Genomic DNA, 22,003 nt, shown 5'->3' with positions numbered 1-22,003 from the left:
AAAAAAAGGAAACCTACTTTGATATTTTTGGAAGGACGTTTAGACATGTGTAAAAAAATAATATATTTATACTTAACCTTCAAATTATCATCATTACTTAAGTAATGGAAAGATCTTCCTGTTTAGAAGTTAGCTACTTAGGGACACACTTTAACTCTGAGGATTTGAGGTCCAGAGGAGCACATGATGCCTCAGTGCCTTGGGGTGCTGTGGGATAAAGCCCTGCAGCAGTTACGCACTCAACAACACTCCAGTGGTTTGAAAGTTAAGATGCCTCGTAATTTACCATGAGGAAGGGCCTTAGGGGAAGAAAGAATATGGCTCAATTAATTAGTACTTGTTAGCAAACTTCAACTATTACCCTATTTAGATTTTCAAATCACTGATATCTCAAATACCCACAAGATTTGGGAAGGAAGTGAGAATAAGCAGTTAAGAAAGCTAATTTGTCCAGCAGGGCACCAATTCTGGAATATAGTGTCCGCAGCCAAGCAATTGTCACAAGTTAGCCTTTCCATAAAGAAGAAAAAGGAAATGGTTTCAATTTGCTGTTTTTAACTGTTGTTAAAAAATTCATGTCTTTTAGTATGAGTTTCTGAATAAGAGGAATATTCTTGATGACCACCTATGGATTCCTATAAATTAATTTTTGAGAGCTCTCTGGAGCTTTTTTTATGGGCGTAGGCTTTCTATACTCATTATCTTCTAAGTGGCTATTACTGGTATTTAGAAAGCTTGATGATTCTGTTTTTTTTTTTTAATATTTTATTTATTTATTAGAGAGAGAGCACGAGCAGGGGAGGGCGGCAGAGGGAGAAGCAGACTCCCTGCTGAGTGGAAACCCTCTCCGGCCCGCCAAGTTGGGCTCAATCCCAGGACCCCGAGATCATGACCTGAGCTGAAGGGAGATGCCTAACCGACTGAACCACCCAGGTGTCCCGAAAAATTAATGATTCTTAATGATTATCTGGTAATTTTCAAGTAATTAGCCAATAATGTCATCTGTGTTCTAAAAGTTTTTTGGTTAAATCTCATGTTTTCATGATAGGAAAGAATATTATCTTAAAATAATAATTATATAAAATATATTATATTCAAGAATTTAGCTCTATTTTTATTCTAACTGCTTTGGCCAAGATTTCCAGCAGAATGTTGAATAATAATATTGATAGTGAACATTTGAGTCATACTTTGAGTTTTTGTCATTAGGTTTCCTTTTTTGATGTTTATTTGGGTTTTGTTTAAATATTTAGCATAATGAGGAATTTGGTTTAAGATAACGATTCTTTATCATAATAAGAAGTCTTCTCATATCCTTAGTTGCCTTTAAAATATGTTTGTAAATCAACTTTATAAAACAGTATTTAGACTGATTTAGTATGGTGGAGCGTGTTTGAATTTGATGTAGTTCCCAGTTCCTATATTCTGTTACAGCCTCTAATTTCCACATTTATATTTCATACATATATGTAAACTGTCCAGCCTTGTGGACACTTAAACCTGAGTTCTTCATATTGGATTTTCAAAGAGGGGAAAATAGGAAGTTTTCTCAAATTTATTCGTAATGTTCATGGGAATCAAATTTAATTATAGAGGCTTCACGCCTTTAAAAGGAATAACTTCAGGAGAATATTCTAGTTTGTAAAATGTAAACATAAAAGTGTTCAGACGCATGGTTATAACCATAGAATGTAAACTGTTTAGTTAGCTATTTAGTTTACACGCAAGCCTTGCGTTTATTTAACTTACTTAACTTGTAGTATATTACAGACAGCATGATGATTGGTGATAAAAGGCTGAGCTGAAGCAGGTGGATTCACAGGAAGAGGACAAGAATGGAGTCAATAAAAACCTCCCAAGGAACAGATAGATGCATTCAGATTTTCTTCCTCTGGAGCGAACATAGCTGATTTGAAAGGAAGTGATTGCCTTGTTGAGCCAAGACACTTCCATGATTCACACTAACCTTCCTCTGGTGGGCAATTTCGTTCTCGCTCTTACAGCCCCCAAGGAACTGCATGGGTGCACACTGGAGGATTTCCTGACCAAAGTTCATGTTCAGTGTAATTTAAGTAAAAGCCCTGATTACATTCTGTGCTGCTCTGAGTTAAATGATAGGAGAACCTGATATGTGTGGAAGGGCAGAGGTAAGTACATGTGTTTTCTTCCCCCAGTTCAGTAAAAAATAGCCCAAGAAATACATGAGCTGATGCTGATTCCAAACATAGAACAGCCAATTCTAGGAAGTTGGAAATAAAAATAAGAGTATCTAGAGTATCTACAAGACCAATATATTGATTTGTTAATTTATGTATCGCATCCAATTGCTTCAATGGAGAGCCATACTTTAATGTATATATATTTGCATATGCAATTGTCAGATTATTCATCTGAATATCACAAACAGTTAAATATCAGCCAAATTAAAATCTGTTGTATGTACATAGCTAAATGCCCTACTTTGAATTTCTCAGTGGGTCTATTAATTTTCCTGTGAGATGATTGTAGATATATCCAAAAGCATATTCTGAATGATTAGGGCACTTACAGAAATTTATCCTATTAGTAACCTACCTTCTGGTAATAGACGTCTTATTCTGAAACCATCCCACTCTATTAAATCCTGACACTATCCAATGAAACATGAGCAAAGGGGCTAGTGTTAAGATGAAATCTTTTGTTACAAAATTTGTAATAGGCTCCATGTGCCTTACTGTCTTAAACTCTGCTTACTGTATTTAAGTTATTGGTTTATCGGGGCAAGATACACCAATAAAATGGAGGAATTGTTTGGATATTTTAGAATAGATTCTTTTTTTTAGAGTACATTCTTATCTGACTCATAGGCTGATTTATATTAAAGCAAGAAATGGGCAAAATTATAAGTTACAAATAATAGATTTGAAGTATTATAATTACTCATGAATAAATTATGCATAATTATAAAAATACATATATAAATTATAAGTACTTGAAATTATCATAAACATTATGGTTTTACTGTCTCCATAGTCTTGAGAATATAGTGATTTAATCCTGAGTTCTCATTCTTAGTTTGAAACAAAGGCATATGTAAGAGATGTGACCCCTACTCCTCCTTGGGTGGCATAATCATCTTTATCTGGCTCTTATTTTTTTCCCATGTTACAAATCACTATCCAAAAAAACCCCTGTAAAATATACATATTCATTTGATTTTATTCTTCTATTCTCAGAATGTAAGCTCTGTGAAGGGAAGGATTTTTGAGCATATTTTCGCTGACATATTGACATAATAGGCACCTACTAAATACTGGTCAAATGAGTAGATATGGAACATCATACCAGCATAAAGTGACACTGTACAACTTAATAATTTGTACACAAACATGAGTTAGGGGCGCCTGGGTGGCTCAGTTAAGCGTTGAACTCTTGATTTCAGCTCAGGGCCGGGTCTCAGGGTGGTGGGATCTAGCCCTGGGTTGGGCTCTGAGCTCCCCACAGAGTCGGCTTGTGTTTCTCTTTTTCTCCTTTGCTTCTCTGTCTCTGTCTCTCAAATAAATAAATAAAATCTTAAAAACCAAAACACACGAGTTAAACTCAATTATGGGACTAGTGAGGAAGTTTCAAAATTTACTTCAGATAGCAGTTTCTCCAGGGAGTCTTCTCTGAAATCCGCAGCGTGGGCTAGATGCTCCTGCTATGAACAGAACTCCATCCTTTACCACAGTATGAAATCTTACCAGAATGCTTTTGCTTCCTTTCGCTGTTCTCTGGGCTCCCTGTGCTCTGAGGCCTGGGGCCAATGGTGTTTCGTTTGTTCATTTTTGAAATCCAGACACGATGTTTGGCTCCTAGAAAGCACTCAGTTAAAAAAGCAAAGGGAAGGGGGTCTAGAAAGAAAAGAGAAGGAATAGGGAGTAGAAAGGAAGAGATGAATAAAGGGGTGGGAGCAAAAAAAAATTGCTCATTTCATCAAGATAGAACATCTAGACAAGGAAAGAATTTGGGTATTGCATTAGGTTTCCAAGAGAGGTTTATTTAACAAATGAATTCCCGTATAATGAGTACCTCTGTGTGCCAGGCACACTTCTAGCCACTGAGGGAGTAAACAAGGAGATAATGTCATTGTCCTCATGGAGAACTTTTACTTGAATTAAAAAAAAAAAAAAAAGTTTTAGTTTTTGATTTTTTGTGTGTGGGGGAGACAGACAATAAACAAGTATAATATACATGTAAAACAATGCACAACATAATGTGAAATATAGTGGAAAATACATAAGCTGTAAAAATAAATGAGTCACATAAAATATACAAATTATTGAAAAATATAGAATCATAAAAATGTGAATTATAGAAAAATGTGAATTAAATATATTAATTATATATGATATGATATGATATGATATGATATGATATGATACAGTGTAGCTTTTGGGATGCTTAAAGGGAATCAGTGGATTGCCTCTTTGTAAAGACTCCTCATAAGCCTTACCTGTAGAAATGCTATTTGCCATATCTCAGAAAGTGAAGCACAACATAAATCACCCCAGGAGTGGCATTTATAACTTACATGTGTGCCTCAGCCCGACTGCATGTGGGAGGAAGGATTTGCATAGATGTCGAAACCATACGTAGACCTCTGGGGGCCCATCTCCCAGTTGCTCGTGGAAGCAAGGAGCCCTGGGGGGTGATGTGGGGCCTAGGGGCTCCCTGTGCTCAGGCCTCCTTCTTGCACAGCTGGGCGGGACCCTCATTTCTCAGCTGACAACAGGGATGCAAATGGCCTGAGAACCTACAGACCAAATAAACTTCTCCAGACTTTTGGCTCCTTTCGACTTCACTCTGTTTCTTTCTCCAAGGTCTGGATTAACTCGGTATTACTAACATTTCAGTAGACAAAGAATCTAGGCTTGAAGTGGGGCGGGGGGGGTGGGTAGGCTGGATCTGAGTTCCCATCGTTGACTGCTGCTGGTACGTGATAATCATAAGAAATGCACGGTCACTTTTGCTTTAATATAGGCGAATTATTTTGCTAGCATATGGAAGAGTGCGCTTACCGTGGCACCGTGCTTTGTGGTAGAGAGGAAAAAAAAAAAAAAACCCAAAACAATTACATGAATGAAGTAGAATGGCTGTGTTATTGCAGTACATAAGACTTTGATTACATACTGCCAAGATTCATACCAGCCTAGTAGTTGTTGACAGATAAAGTAACAAAAATGAAACTCATTTATTTTTTTCTTTATTGAGACCTCAAGGAAAAGCAGATTTTCAGTTCTTGTACTTACTACGTTGATAGAACAGAGCCTGACAGCAAAAATGTGCCAGTCCAGAAATATAAATTAAACCTCGGTTCATATCAAAATTCCATTTAGTCTTGGAAAAGGAGCTGCTGTTTGGATTATTTTTGATCCTACATCAAATATACTAGGGGGTATCACAGTATACCTGGTGTACGTTAACCCTTTCCTGAGAACAGTACTTGCAATGTTATTGTTGTTTCCGGTCTCGGATGCTTTATTTCTTTTGCAGCGTTTGAGGCAACTCGAATTATCGTCAGAGTAGGTTATATTTTCCTGAATGCAAATTGCTGGCAACAGACATATACATTTCAGGCTGCAGGAAGTATGAAACTAGATTTGGAAAATTGATAACAGACCCTTTTCTCTATTACAGGGTCCTATTCGATGCTACATTTTGATTGTGGAGACAAGGACAAAGGTAAGTGAGAGATGCAAAAGTGAGGATTTGGGGATTGTTTGTTGAGATCGTGGATGTGTATTGAAGAAAATTTCTGACGGCATCATTTGTATCTTCCATTCATGTAACTTAAGTTGACAGAGCAGAAAAGATCTGCAAGCAGGACCCCCTCTCGCTTTCTTTTCTTGTTCTTTGTCTCCTGTCCTTCTCTCTCCCTCCCTTCCTTCCTTTCTCTTTCCCTTCTTTCTCTCTTTCTTTGGCACTTTCCCCCTCTTTCTTTGTATCCAACTGTCAACATGGAAATTTTGCTTACAGTTTCTCATAATTAAGACACTACTAAGTCGACGACAGAATTCTGGAAATAACACAATAGACGTGCGGGGAGCGATAATAACACGCGGGTAAAAAAAAAAAAAAAAAAAAAGATCAGTGAGCCCTAAACATCATTATGATCCAACAATGTCTGTTTCTTGAGTATACCCTCGACATAATTTTACTTAAGCTTTTTTGTTGTTGTTATTATGATTCTTCTAAAGTCTACATTGGATCATTTTCTCATTAATTTTTTAGCAACCGAAAGATAGCGTGAACTTGTTTCTTGAATTACCTTTTCTGACCTTTTGCAAGATGATAATTACAAAAAAGGGAGGGCCTGGAAGTACTTGCACAAAAATTAAGCTTATAAAGTAGCCAAAATGGCCCTTCTGTGCTGGTGTCGATTTCAAAATTAACATTTCGGTTCATGTGCTTCTAATAATCGCTGACCCTTACTTCATGTACTTTCCACAGGAAATGAATACAGCAGAAATTACTTTGACCCACTGATGGATGAGGAAATAAACCCAAGGCAGTGTGGGATGGAGGTCAGCAGAGAGGGTGAGCTAGAATTAAGTATGCAATTTTTGTGTCAGAATATTCTTTTCCATTCATGAAAATGAGGTGACAAAGATCACACATGCAGTTCCGTTTAGATTTTGCGGCTTACAATTTAAATGGTGAGTTTTAACCACTAACAACATGATGGGCAGTGAAGGTAATTTTTGATCAAGGACAACCAGCCGGTCAGAGGGAAGAAGCAGGAATTTGCTTTCCTTTGACGGTGCCGGAAGCAGTCTGGTGTCATTATAAGGCCTGTGTTACGGGTTTGAGGAGCATCATCCCTTTACAAATGCCATCCCTGCTCTTTGAGTTTAAAATGAGCATTCTGGGATGCAGTGCAAAAGTCATCCGGCAGAGGAGATTTCTGTGCAAGGTGTCTGTTGATTCCTTTCATCGAAGGCATGGAACCACCGCCTGGCTCCTGAACCACAAAGATGTGGCGATCTGATTTCCTCTTCTGTAACCTTGGGTCTAGTTGCAGTTGTAAGATAACAGTTCAGAAGACCACGTTCCATGGCTGGGGACCAGCCACTGAATCTGAACCTTTTAGGGAAAGGCTGGGCTAAGTCCTCGCAGATAGAGGGGCTCGAGCACCATGCAAAGATTATTTTAAAAGATGATTTTCAATTACTACACCTCTTTTTAGATGATCAAGGATATCATCAAAAGACATATATACAAGATAAGGCAAGGACTTACTCTCAGGGCAGTTTTTAGCAGTAGCTCAAATCAGGATGAATTGAAAACTGGAAAGATCTCAACCTTTTATTTACCCAATGCACTTGGGGGATGAAAGATAATCCCAATGATTTCTGGAGAAGAGTATCAGTTGGATTCTTCTGGAAACCTGTTTTAATTCCTCACGGATCACAGTAGGTAGTTGTATTTGTTGGAGTTTTTGTGACGTAAGGACCAAAGTTGGCTTAATAAGATGTTCTGTGATATGTGAATGAAGAATGGCTCTGCCCACGGACAGGCAAGTTTCATGAAATCAAATATTGTTGGTCACTCTTCCCTAGTCAGCGGTGATGGCCCAATGCCTGTGGTTCATTTTGGGTCTCACAGTTTAGAGAAGGCAGCTGTCTTTACTTCCGATTTTAAATCTGCAGTTAATGATAATTTTTTTTTTTTTTGGCTTGGTATTCAAGCCTGTGCATTTATTTCATGCAGGCATGTAACAGGGCCAGGATGGGTTCTGAGGAGGGCCACCCGAGCAAAGGTGCAACGTATGGCATTTTGTGTGTTTGCCCCATCTGTCTTCACTGTGGTTGTTCTTACATTTATTTATGATTTGCTTTAAAAAAATCAGATCAATACAGCTTTTATCGCATCTTTAAAATACCACAAATTCGTCTGAAAAATCATTCGGCATCTTTCTGTTTCTGTAGCTGAACAACTTAGATCTTATTCGTCAACCTGCCAGACTCTTCTCCTTGTTTTTAACTGTTGTGGCTTACTGAATCAAAGCAGCTGAGTTTGATACAAGTTCAGTGTCATTTCCTTCAAGAATTAAATCACCTTTCCTGAGTTACTGAACAAGCGATACCTGGTCTCATCCAAACCCTGTGGATGTGTTTTTCACCCAAGAAATTTCAGATTTCCACGAGAGAACCATTCTCCTGAATAACAATGTAAGTCTCCACAGACCTCATCTTGTAATGGAAGCCCAGTGTAATGCCCGTGACCATGTTCTATATATAACTACAGACAGTGCAGACAGTAGCTAGTTCTTTTCTGTTTCCCATCACTTGTCAACTCAGAGCCTCTTCTATTTCTTTCCAAGGAGACAGAGTTCTACATTGATGTGATTGAAGTCTCTTCTCAGGGTTCCTCTGGGATTTTTCGCAATAGCAGTGTCCCTTCAGAGTGATGTCGACACTTTCTGGAATGTCGACAGTCTGATTGCTGAGAATGGTCTTCATTCTCACAGTGGATGTGGCAAAGCTGTTTATAATTTGCGCTCTACTTGCTTCTGAAAGAGGGATTTGAGAACACCTACACAAAGAAGTAAATGTGCAAGAAATAGACGACAGTATTATAACTGTAATTGACCACTTTTACTTTGTGTTTCCTGGAAGTTAAATATAAAGAGACATAAATAATTAGATAATTTTCAATGTTAAATAGAATTTATAACTCTTTTTCAGTGTATATAACTTACCAACAGCACCGCCATTTTAAAATTCATTTTAGTTTTATTTATTTATTTTTAAGGATTTATTTGTTTATTTTTTTATTTGGAGAAGAGAGAGAGAAGAGGGAGAGGAAGAGAAAGAATCTCAAGCAGTTGCCTCATGGAGCATGGAGTCTGATGTGGGGCTTGATCTCATGACCCTGAGATCATAACCTGAGCCAAAATCAAGAGTTGGACACATAATCAACTGAGCCATCCAAGTTTCCCTACCATTTTATTTTTTTAGCAATAACTCCTGGAAGGATAATATTATGTTAATTTTCATTCAGTAAAGATTGTAAAAATAATGGACAATTGGTCCTTGGTTCTTCATCAGTATATTTTACTTAATATGGAATATAGACCTGAATGACGGTATGTACCATCTACTACGTAGCTGCACAACATTTTATTATTTTATAATTTTGTATATGATTTGATGTAAGTAATATTAGCTTGTGGATCAGTCAGGGTTCTCTAAAGAAACCGAACCCAGAACCAATAAATAAACTCTCTCTCTTTCTGTCTCTACGTATTACACAATACATATATAATATACACATACATAATACATATACAATAAATGTATATGCAGAGAGAGAGACAGAAAGAGGGAGATTTATTTTAAAATAGTGGTTCATGTGATTGTGGGGACTAGCAAATCTATCTGTAGGGCAGGCTGGTAGGGTAGAGAGAGTCAGGTAACAGTTGATGTGAAATTCAGGCAAGCATTGATATGTAGTCTTGAGACTGAATTCGGCAGGGCAACGGACTGGAGGTGGAGGTGTAATTTCTATATTTCAGTATGGAGGAGAATCACTTCTTTGGGAAACCTGCATATTTTCCTTATGCCTTCAACTGATTGGATGTGGCCCACCCACATTATATAGATTCGCTTTACACAGAGTGTCCTAGTGTAAATGCCAGTCGCATTTAAAAAATACCATCACAGCAGTATCTAGACTGATGTTTGGCCAAACCACTAGGTACCACAGCCTAGCCCAGTTAACACATCAAGTTAACCATCACCTGTTGTATTTAATAATAACGAATTAATTCAAAATAACACCTTATGAAGTGTTGAGGCCCGTGGATTTGACCTACTAAATGTGTTTTTCTTGATAACCAGACTGTAATTCTGCTGCTTTTTCTCTTATCACTCTGTTGTTTCCTTTTGGCACGCATCCTAGTTATTAGTTTCAGATTTATCGCCATGCTTATTTCTTTAGCAGCTTTCTTTTCCACTAAACCTTAAATGTCCTCAGACTCTAGCATAATGTTTGACTCCTATAGGATACCTAATATTTATGTGCTGACATGGAAATCACAGGATATATGAGATCTTATTCTCTGTTGCCTCTCAGCATCTCTGTTGTTCCTACTCAGTCTCAAGTGAGCACCAGCTCCTGCCTGGAATTGTGGGACTATTTTTGTCCACATCCATTCTTCTTTTGCGTTAGTCTGTTGTCCACGCAGCATCTTGCTCATCCCTCATTGAAGCTCTCTTACTGTTGCCCGTTGCTTTCAGGATAAAGACCAATCTACTGTCCTTCCTCATCTCAAGTCCCCTGCACTTGCTCACCATGCTCTGGCCACATGGGCTTCCTTTTGTTCTTTATATGCATGGAGCTCCTTCTGTATACTGAACCCTCATAGAGGCTGGGACAACTTCCTTACTGGCCATTGTAATCTCTTCTGGAAGGTTCAGCTTAAATGTCAATTCTCCACTCCTTTGACTAACTCACTATTTATTAGTGAGGTTATCTGTGAAGTGTGTTTCTTCCCTACTAGACCATCTCCTGAACATGAAGAGGGCAGAGATTCTGCTTACCTTGTTCACTGATGATTTTTTAAAGTTTAGCACAGTTGTTGGCTAGAGCATGAGTTTGACTTGAGAAGTCTTTGTTGAGTTATGCATTAATGATGAAATGAATGGGAAGTGCGAAGCATAATATCCCAAACATGGTGAGCCTTCTGTACACATGAGTTATTATTACTTCCTCGGTGCTCAAGGGGTACCTTCAGCTCGACATGGCAGCTCTGGCCAACCAGTGCAAAACTGTCCAAAGTAGCTGCCATTATTTCTATTTTTAAGATAATGAAACAAGCTTAGCAAGATTTAGTATTTTTCTTAAGCTCACAGAGATCTGGCAAGTGTGGAGTGAAAATCAGATCCCTATCTTTGGTGCTGTCTGTTCTCTTTCCCCTCAGAAGTTGCCTTTGTCCTGCTGGCCTTCCTCACTTTTCCCTTTGCAGGAAAACTTCTGAAGGGAAAAGTAAGCAGATTGATTCAAATTGTTGGCATTGAATTTGAGGGGGACATTCTCTTGCCTTCTGTTTCTGTCTCATAGAACCCATTTGACCCTCCAGGGTCTTACTGGGGCACCATGGAGGGAGTTTCTCACCAGGTCTGCCTACCAAAGGAGCTAGAACCTCTATAGCAATTATCAGTGTGGTGTTTGTTTTTCAGGTTTCTCTCCTACAACACCCAGAAGCTGTCTACAGTTCATTACTTCATAATGAAAACAAAAACACTAGTTCAAATGACAGAACCTAAACTATTGAAAAGTTATGTACTTCGTACAATTACTAAGTAGTTAACAACAAACAAACAAGGAAATGGGGGTGGCTACCTTTTGCTGAGCCCCTACCAAATGACCGGCATGAAGCAAGGTGCTTTGGTGTGTGTTGTCTTCCTAACCCTAACTTCCATTCCAATTTTGAGACCAGGAGATTCAAACTCTATCAAGACTCTAAGAAGCTTCCCCAAGATTACAGAGATAGTAAGTAGTAGAGCTGGCATTTGGATGTAGGTTGCCTCTCTCTGAAGATGGTGTCTCTGTATCAATCCCATTTACCCTTTGTCTATCTGTTTGTTTTGGCATGCAAAATGTATGTTCATTTATTTTTTTCTGTGACCCTCACTGGTCTGTCAGGATTACCTAGTCCTTATAGTAAGGCTTTTGTTACATCTGCAGAGATCTCTCCTGTCTATGCATCTGCTATTGCTCATTGTTAACCTCCAAGTAAGATTCTTTTATGAGCCATGTATCAGCTTTATAAGTCTTGTAGCTGTTCTCTCGAAGAGCTATCAAGTTCCAGGCAATGTTGGAATACAATGCACAAACTGCAAAATGTCTTCCAGGAATGGCCCCTCTCCCTTTTCCCCAAATGTTGGGGTCATAGGAGGTTTGTGCGGGCTCTTGGCAGTAAAAGAACATTTGTAGGTCAACTGATACTTGAGAAAGTCACCTTCAGGGTTCAGTGAGCAGAAGCTAACTTCAAAGCCCTTTTTATGTTACACTTTAAGACATTCTATCTGGCTCCAGCAGCCTAGGCTTTCCTGAATAGTCATCCCAAGTCCCTGAGCACAGGCTACATTGAATTTCTTTCCAACGCTGATGTTAAAGAGATCATAGGAATGGATGGTAAGGGGAGACCTAGAATTCTCGGGAGCTTCTCTCTTGGACAGCGAAGATCCCTCAAGGCTCTTCTAGAACACTTGCTGGTGGAGTTTCAGATATGAGTTGCAGAATTAGCAACCGTCTTCAGAGTTGGCTCACCCACGGTGAGAAGTAGTGAGAAGTGAGAAGTAGTAGAAACACTTGGGCTATATTAAAAACTACCATTGTAAGAGTACAACCACAGTTTAGCTAGTTCACTTGCCTTCCAGAGGAAGGGGATCATGTTTGATATATGTATATTCTAATTCTAATACTAGGGTGGTCATTCAAATTTGCATAATTTATGTTCCTTTCCATCCAGTGGCAGATCTACCTAGATGACTCTTTAAACTCTTCCAGAACCATGTTTTTATGATCACATATTTTTTTATTTGGTTGGTTGGTTGGCTGGTTTTGCTTTTTTAATGACATGACCTTGTTACTTTAAATTCACAAAAGAACTAAATAGCGCATGTATTTGCTGTTATATTGCAGTAGCATATATACAGGAATGTAAGACCACCTAATGCCACCTAAGTTAGCTGTTTCTTACATATATGCAGTAAGAAATAGGATATACAGAGGACAGTTAGTGGAAAACACTCATTCATGTTGCTCGTATCTTCTGTTGTATGATTTGACAAACCATAATGGCTTGTTCTGAAATGATTTTTGTATAGTGCATGTCACAATCTATTGAATATTAGATCATTTTTATTGGAGAAGAAGTATCCTATTATGAATACCTTGCAATATACATCTAAAAGGCATTGTTCCAGTTATCATTGATTTATAAAAGGCTTTTTTTTTTTTACTGTCAGAGCAAGATAGCATATTGAATAGAATTTGTGCCTATGACCTATAAAATAACTAAAGAGCCATGATGATTAAAAATTAGTTTGTAATTCAATTTGCATATTTATAAATTAACTGATGTGAAAGTTATCATAAATATGTTCTTTTAGCACCGTTACAAGTTGATAATAGAATTTTCTCTAATGGATTACTGAGGCTGTTTGACAAGAGTGAACACGGAGAAGCCCATGATAAGAGAATAATTTTTTTCAATCTTTTATATTAATGTTAATTAATTATAAATTTGTTAAGATGTTTTCCTTCAAATGCTGATCTGTGTTTTTTAAATATAACCATTCACTGATGACCTACCTGATTTTGAAGGTTGCAAATACTTAAATATAACTAAAGTTGGGGGGAAGGTATTTATGGCCGAATTTTCTAGAATTGGATAGAACTTATAACCCTAGATAGCAAAAATTATTTACTTGCTATTGCAGGATTTTACAGTAGGATATGACATATTTGGATTCTCTGATATGGTGCTATATGCCGCCTTTTTTTTTTATGCCGCATTTTTTAAAGAGTGTGTTTTAGCTTTTAAATAAATGCTTTGGATGATAGAAGACAGGCAGTATACTGTTTTCAATCTTAGCATGGGAATTCATACTTGTGAATGTTAGGCTCTTAAAGTAAGTCTCATGTGTATTAATCTGGGAATTTAAAGGTAATCCCTTAAAAACTAAAATCTAAATTCTTAGGTTAACACATATAAATTCATGCCAGAACACACTGGGGATTTTATCAAAGCATTAAGCATAAACTGTTGCACCCACATGTATTTAAATTCATGGGGAATCATTCTATTAAGGTTATTTCTCCCCTCAGTGTGTGCTTAGTTCTTCTCAAATGATCATTTTCTATTTCTTATTTAAATAATTCCATAAAATACTTGTGAGGAGACTGGGATTATGATTCTGTCCTCTATGTTTTAGTTTTTTTTTTTCTATTGAATTATACTTTTCATCATTTGTAACTGTGTCACATTAGGCCAACTTCTTAACCTTTCTTTGCCATTTTTGCCAAAAGGACGTAAGGCCCCTGCCACAATGGAGTAGTTATAGGAATTAAATTATTCGTTATTACATAGGCAGACACAATAATCACATAAAGAGAATAATGAAGATAATTGATGATGATGAAAAGATTCACACCAGCTAACATTTCCTGAGTGCTGACTAGGTGCCTGGCACTGTGCTAGGCACTGTTCAATTCTAAATAGGGTAAATATGAACTTACGTAAACCTCTTAACAATCCTGAAAGTTAGGCTGCCTTCTTCATTCTTATTTACAGAATAGTATCCCTGAAAAAGTTTAGTCTTGCCTAGATACATCTCCTCTTAGCTTTTTTTATTTATCTATTTATTTTTTATTATGAATTTTTATAACTTTTTATTTATTTTTTGTCTTTATAAACCCAGCAGACTCATTTTTCAGGACAACTTGATCCCTCATTTTGAGGGATCCTCACTTGAATGAAGAATTAGGTTTCCCCAAGAGAAGCAGAATCCAATAGAACCAATAAAAAGAGAGAGAGATTTATGGGGGCTGGCAAGTCTGAAATCCTTAGGACATAGTGGTAGGGTGGAGATTCAGGTAAGAGTTGATATAAAATTCAGGCAAGAGTTGAAGTCTTGAGTCACAATTCCACAGGGCAGCAGACTGGAGACTCAATATGAAATAATGTTGCAGTCTTGAGACTCCATTTTTTCTCTTCTGGGGAGAAACCCTACTCTTTACTCTTAAAGCTTTCAAATGGCTGGATGAAGCCCACTGACATCATAGAGGGGGATCTACTTTGCTCAAAGTCTACTGATATAAATGTTAGTCACATCTAAGAATTACCTTTGATGGCAACATCTAGACTGGTGTTTGAACAAATAACTAGGTACAACAGCCTAGCCATGCAGACACATAAAATTGAGGTATCACAGATGGTTAGGTTTAAGATAGTGAGATCTCCATATTTTTATTCTAATCTGTGAGTCAGAAAACACATATTGAATATCTTTTCTGTGTGTGCTAGGCATTGAGCAATGCATTTTTATACCTATTATGTCCCTTCCGTTCTGACATGTCTTTGCAGCTTGGATCCTGGAAACCATCCAGGTACACATTTACAGGTGGCACCTGATAGGTTTACGAAATCATTTGTGAGCTTTCAAAGTCTTATGGCATTTGAAGAATGAATAATCAGGCACTTTACCAGCTATATTGTACACGGAGATCTACTGAGACTTAGAAAGTTTAAAAACTTATGCAAGGTAATATGGTGAACCAGTGAACAAAGAAGGAAGGCCAGCGGTCCTCTGGACACTGCAGCCTGGTGATCTTTCCCAGTACCTTCACCTCCTGTCCTTCTGGAAAACCAAGCTCTCTTCCTTTGGTTAAAAGTGTCCAGGTTTTTGTTAAAATTCTAACTTCGGAGGCATGGAAAAGTCCATATTTTATCTTCCAGCGTTTTTTTTCCAAGTCTGGAAGAGAGAGGAGTATTTTATATTTACGGTGTATATCTAGCTCAATGAATAGATGCATTTTGTAGGTGATACTGTTTTCGGGTGATAGAGAGAGAAAGAAAGTACACACATACCGTTTAAATAAATGCAGGCATCTCTATGCAAACAACAAGGCAGCCCAAATAAAGTCTCTCTGTGTTTGCAAAGCTAAGGAACTGTTCTCAGAGATCCTAACTTGAAAATGAACCCGAGTGCTCTGGCTTCTCCTACACCTATTCATCTCCCAAGTTGGTTTCAGAAAAAAATGGTGAGCAAATGGTAAGATGTTGACATAAACAGCATGTAATATTAACGTACAGAAACCAGAGTATCTACACTTTGGGATGTATTTGATAAGTGGGAAAAAGGCCTTAATGCAGAGCCTGTACTTTACTTGCTTTGTGAACATGGCAGGAAGAATAAAAGTTGTTGGTGTTGGGCTGGTGTTTTAATCCTAAAACTTGTTCTGGGCTTTAGCAATTTCCTAGTACGTTAAATAGAAAATAATCCGCTAAACTGTAGATTATGGAAAACCAAGCTTTATCCCCTATTAGAAAAAAAAGTGGTTAGGTTACTGTGTGTTAAGCTAATGTCAAAGTGACAAAGAGCAAGTCACATTTTGTTTGGTCTTTTTGGGATAAATAGATGAGAGCTTCAAGGAGATGGATTCTGAAGAGGCAGTGGGTTCCAGAAAGAGACCTGAACCCCATAAAGAGGGCAGCAAAGCCACCCCTGCCTACAGCGAGGCGTCTGAAAGATATGTTCAGAGAAGAGGAATTCTGCTTGGAAATTCTTCCTCGGAACAGGTCAGTATTCAAATATATATCTAGAAATGTAAGATGATGTCTCTTTTTAAAATGACAAGTTGAAATGTCAGTCCTACGCATCATATTATCCACTGATTTTACTCACCAACACGCCCCTGTCTAGAACACATGATTTATGATCCACCCAAATCTTTTCCTTTCTGTTTCATATACATTTTAGCAAGCAGAACTCCTGCTACTTATCAATATCAATCCCAGCCCTCACATAATTTTGTTTTACTTCCTCTGGTTTTACTTCAAGTTGAGAGTGCTAATTTGTAGCATATTATGAGGTATCTATAATAAAACCCCAAAGCAGCATAAAGGTACTTGGATAAAATTAAGAAACAACCTGGGCTTGTTTGCATATGCACTGTGTTCCCGTGTGAACACTCTGGTAATTGTGAAGTCGCCATTTAGGAAGCTTAACCTGTAGTACATTTTAACTGTTGTGATTTATGCCACACAAAGGTGCCTTTAACCTATGGATGCATGGACTCCAGTGACACCTTTTCTTTTTTTCTTTTCTTTTTTTTTTTTACTCTCAAACCAGTTCTTCCTTTTTTTTTAATAAATTTATTTTTTATTGGTGTTATTTGCCAACATATAGAATAACACCCAGTGCTCATCCCGTCAAGTGTCCCCCTCAGTGCCCATCACGTAGTCACCCACCCCCCACCCACCTCCCCTTCCACCACCCCTAGTTCGTTTCCTAGAGTTAGGAGTCTTTATGTTCTGTCTCCCTTTCTGATATTTCCCACTCATTTTTTCTCCTTTCCCCTTTATTCCCTTTCACTATTTTTTATATTCCCCAAATGAATGAGACCATATAATGTTTGTCCTTCTCCGATTGACTTACTTCACTCAGCATCACTCCTGTTCCATCCACGTCAAAGGAAATGGTGGGTATTTGTCGTTTCTAATGGCTGAGGAATATTCCATTGTATACATACCTTTTCTGTTTTCTATATGCATTTCTATTTACCTATAATGTAGCATTATGTGCTCAGAGCCACCAAAGAGAGAAGTGTTTTTTCTCTGTAGTCACCCACCTTATGTATCCCACCTAAAAACACAGGAATTCCACATGGCTAGCTCAAGGGGTGTGTGTGTGTGTGTGTGTGTGTGTGTGTGTGGTTGCTGTTGTTGTTGCTTTTATTGTTGTTTGTGAAATGTAAGCTGATTCAGGCTAAAGAGGAAAAAATATCACCAGGGGAGTGATACATACTTCAGTGCATCGTTAGTTGGAAGAGATGAACCATTCATAAAGCATTCAGCACAAAGAAGTTGCTCCTTAAATGGCATGGGCACATGGAGAGAAAAAAATGGTAGTCCCCTCCCCAGGTCAACACTCTCCGTGTTCTCGTCTTCACCATGTTAGGAAGTTTCCTGAACATTTGTTGCAGGAAAATCCTTCAGATTTGATGTTAGAGCTCATAGCTTTCATCCTTGGTTCTGGTATATATATGAATTTATTTGAATCTCTGTGTAGAGTAGGATGAAATAATTTACGCCCTTTATGGTTGTGATGAAGACTAATAAAATGTGTCCAAGTGCCGGGCAGTTAATGTTTCTCTCTCTCTTTTTTTTTTTAAAGATTTATTTATTCATGAGAGACACAAAGAGAGAGAGAGAGAGAGGGAGGCAGAGACATAGGCAGAGGAAGAAGCAGGCTCCTCACAGGAAGCCCAATGGGGGACTTGATCCCAGATACCAGGATCAAGACCTGAGCTGAAGGGAGGTGCCCAACCGCTGAGCCACCCAGGCATCCCAATGTTTCTCTTTTCTTATGGTCCATCTTACATATTTGTTGAGAGCTATGCTTATTTTTTTAAAGATTTAATTAATTTCTTTTGGGGGGGTGGGGAGAGTGAGAGTAGTTGGGAGAAGGGTAGAAAGAGAGGGAGAGAGAATCTCAAGCAGACTCAGTGCTGAGCATGGAGCCAGATGCAGGCCTTATTCTCATGACTTGAGCCAAAATTGGGAGTTGTACACTTAACTGGCTGAGCCCCCCACCCCCCAGTGCTTCACCTATCTTACTTTTTGTTGCTATTGTAAAGGTGAACTGACACTTATAAAAGTCAAGGTGTTTAAATGGAGATAGGAGAAGGTCCCAGCGGAGGTGAGTGCTGTTGGGTGAGTCCTTCCTCAAACTGTTTATCTATACCTATTAATTTATATAGGGACTGAGTGGGATTGCTTTTCATCTTAATATTACATGGCTTTGTTGTGGTGGGAGATGTGGGGGTGACAAGAGACTCTAGATTGCATAAAGAGATTCAAAGGACCTGTACTAAAATATCAAGAGGACTGGCTGAGAATTGTCTGGTACAGGGATTACTATGGGAAAGTGGGAGATCCTGACAGAGATCCTGACAGTTGTATGCTTTGGAGGAAAACAGTAAGACTGAATACTATGAAACCAAAAGAGCAGTGGTGGATTGCAGGGAGCATGCATTTGAGAGTCAATTGAATCTTGGAGTCATTTGAGAGGTCCCGTTTCAAGGGTCATGCAAATGATGACATATTACTTTAATTGTTACCACTGGGCAATTTAGTTACCTAAGTATATAGAACTCTTTAGAAATATTTGCACTGACTTTATATATCTTGTAGACATGTAGGAAAGACATCGGATGAGTTGGGTCTGAGAGTTATCCAGTAAGAAGTAAAACTAAGCAATTAAGTGCATAGTGTTAACAAATTTAATCACAGAAGGAATCCAGGGAAACAGTAACACACTATTTTTCAAATAAATATTGAATTAAAAATAAAATAATTTTATTTTTTTAGCTGTAAGAGGGAGGTGTTTTCCTGGACATTTCCTAATATTTATTGTATATGATGTACCTGTTCTTAATCAGTTGGAGGTAACTAGGGTTTCCTCTCGATTTTAATAATAATTCATATATTTTGTTTATTCAATTAGGAAGCTATGCTTTCAGGAGGTTTTAAGAATTGGTTTATGTGGGCGCCTGGATGGCTCAGTCAGTTAAGTATCTGTCTTTGGCTCAGGTCATGATCCCAGGGTCCTGGGATTGACCTCTGCATCAGGTTCCCTGTTCACTGGGGAGCCTGCTTCTCCCTCTCCCTCTGCCTGGTGCTACCTCTGCTTGTGCTCTCTCTCTTGTTCACTTTCTCTCAAATAAATAAATAAAATCTTTAAAAAAATCTCTGTAAGTAAAAGATGGATTTCATAAGACACTTTAACAGATTAACCAGTATATTTTCTGTAAGCCAAAGCACATTCTACTCTGTGGTCAGTAAAGAAAATATTCCGAGATACAGTAGATTTTTAAAAATCTCTAGACTTTTATAGGAGCTAAACTATTTTATTACTTAACCAATACAGTTGCTTATCTATCACTCCTTAAATATTACCTTAAATATAAATGTAAGTTAAGATATAATGAATAAAACCATAAAGATAAACAGAACAAGAGCACAAATACTATTTCATAGAGGGGAAAAAAGCAGTAGTGATTTTCCACATGTTAATCTGAGAGAAACCATAATGACACTGTCATGGTCCCTAGTTTCTGAGCATCTGCCACATTCAGTGCCTTTTCTGAAGTAAGCAGGGAAAATGCTATATTATTACAAATGTGAAACATGGCTCTAGAGAGCAGAAATACAATTTTATAAATTAAAAACCTCATGGAATTCTTTTTTAGTTTTAATGCATGGTTATATCTGTATAAGAAAAATTTACTCTCCAATTGATGGCACTCAGATTTTTCCTTACTTAGCCTCCATTTTATGTATTTAGTTTGCAAGTCCTCATTAGTTACCTGGCATACGTTTTGACCATACCAGAATGTTCAGGAAACAAAAGGTTTCAGATGGAGACATTCTTGCCAAAGCAGACTAGCATTGAAGGAGCAGCAGTTTACCATCTAGAATGAACAAATACATTTCAGTGATGTTATTTTTGCTCTGGAAATCTTTATCTACTGCAGCCACAATCAATTATTTGCTTGCTGTCACTTCACATTTTATCAGCACCTCTAAGTGAAGAGATTTGCAAAACAAAAAAATGTTATTAGTTGTTACTTCTTTTCACTGAGATTTATTTTACATCTTATCTCTTTTTGCTGTGATTCGAAAGAATTTTAGTTTATATTAAAACATAAATTTTTCTCCATCTTCTCTTACCTCCTTTCCAATAGTAGGAGCTATTAAAGCTGATAATTAGGCAACTGGGATCACTGAAGCAATTTATATCATGAAAAAAATGTGTGGGCACACAACATAATAGCAACCTAATAATGAATAAGGCAACTAATTCTACAAGCATCTATCTCTGGTGTATAGACATGGTCCAAGGATACCATTTTATGTATCTAGAGATTGGGTGAATTGGCGAATTGATCATTCTTTAAAAATCTCCATTAACATAATTTCTTAGAACTGAAAATTCAGTATCCTAAACCATCAGAGAATTTGAGGTTATACTGTTGGTTGCAAATCTAAAGTGCAAAGGTTTTTTATTTCAAATGAATGGTAAATGCCTTTCTTTTAATACTCAAGTAAGCCATGGGGCATGGCTTATTCAGTCCTATGGAAGTCCAGGAGCCTACCAGGACATGTTCCAGAACAGGAAGCCATCCCACTTCTGTGTGGAATTGAGTCAAGGAAGGAGATTTGGAGACAGGATTTGGAGTATTGGTTTTATGTGCTAATAAAACTATATGTAGAAAAAGACAAAGTAGGAGAGCTGAATAATCTTCAGTAGATTTTCATATTCTATTAAACTTCTAGATCCTATTCTAAACTCCTGTATTTAAAATTATAGTAAAGTGGTTCCTGACATCTCTAGCCATACCCCTTTATCTTTTATCGATGTGGAGTCCACCATCACCAACAATCAAGCTTGTTCAAAGTTCAAGGCAAGTTCACGTGGGTGTTAATTAACATTTTGGCCAGATATCCTCTCACCTTTAGTGAGACAAATCAACATTTCTGAAACACAGATATTAATGAAAGGGTTTCTTGTTTGTTGTTTGAGAGCAAAGCATGCTACTTTTTACATAACTTTTTTGTAATTTCATCATGTTGAGAATGCCACACAAAACACGATTTTATCATGTGTATTTGTAAAGCAAAACAGCATCAGTCTGACAAATGATTTAATAATTGTACTCTCTTATTTGCCCAACTCCTCCCATTCTCTTATGAAGTTCCTTGTACAACCAAATTTCCTTCAGAAATTCAGCCCTCAGTTATATATCAACAAATGAAAATTTGTGCTAAATAAGACAGAATGAGAATGCTACACTGTGTTCAAGAGAAAAGAATCCCCATACATGATATTTAATATTTACTGTAAGTACTTCAATAAATAGGTCAAGATACTTATGCTTTTTTCCATGAGCTTCTTTACATCAAGGTCCATTTTTATTTTTTAAGTCTTCAACACCAGCTACAGAGCCTGGGAGAAAACATAAAGTATACTCTCAATTTTGAATGAATGAATAAATGAGTGAGTGCTGTAGAGATAATTGATAGGACAAAATTTTCATGGATATCTTTAGCATATAAATGTTCTCTGATACTAATTTTCTCTAATAGAGTCTAACATCACTATGTGGAGTGTTAGGATTTGGTACTTTTCATACATATCATCTTAATTATATTTAAAAATCTTTTGTCATAAACAAAAAAGTCACT

General features: G+C 37.5%; 1 protein-coding gene across 1 annotated transcript in view; it reads left to right on the top strand.

Annotated features, from left to right (window-relative positions):
* LOC111093987 overlaps positions 1–22,003 on the top strand; it is a 273,737-nt gene that overhangs the window by 53,636 nt on the left and 198,098 nt on the right. The window contains exons 5-7 of the mRNA XM_038584493.1: positions 5,659–5,703; positions 6,472–6,558; positions 16,173–16,333. Of these exons, the coding sequence (XP_038440421.1) occupies positions 5,659–5,703; positions 6,472–6,558; positions 16,173–16,333 (293 nt within the window). The remainder of the gene's footprint in view (positions 1–5,658; positions 5,704–6,471; positions 6,559–16,172; positions 16,334–22,003) is intronic.

This window comes from Canis lupus, chromosome 35, assembly GCF_011100685.1.
Source record: "Canis lupus familiaris isolate Mischka breed German Shepherd chromosome 35, alternate assembly UU_Cfam_GSD_1.0, whole genome shotgun sequence".
NCBI classification, from domain to species: domain Eukaryota; kingdom Metazoa; phylum Chordata; class Mammalia; order Carnivora; family Canidae; genus Canis; species Canis lupus.
The sequence above is the reverse complement of the archived record's forward strand: the minus strand, read 5'-3'. Positions and strand labels throughout refer to the sequence as shown.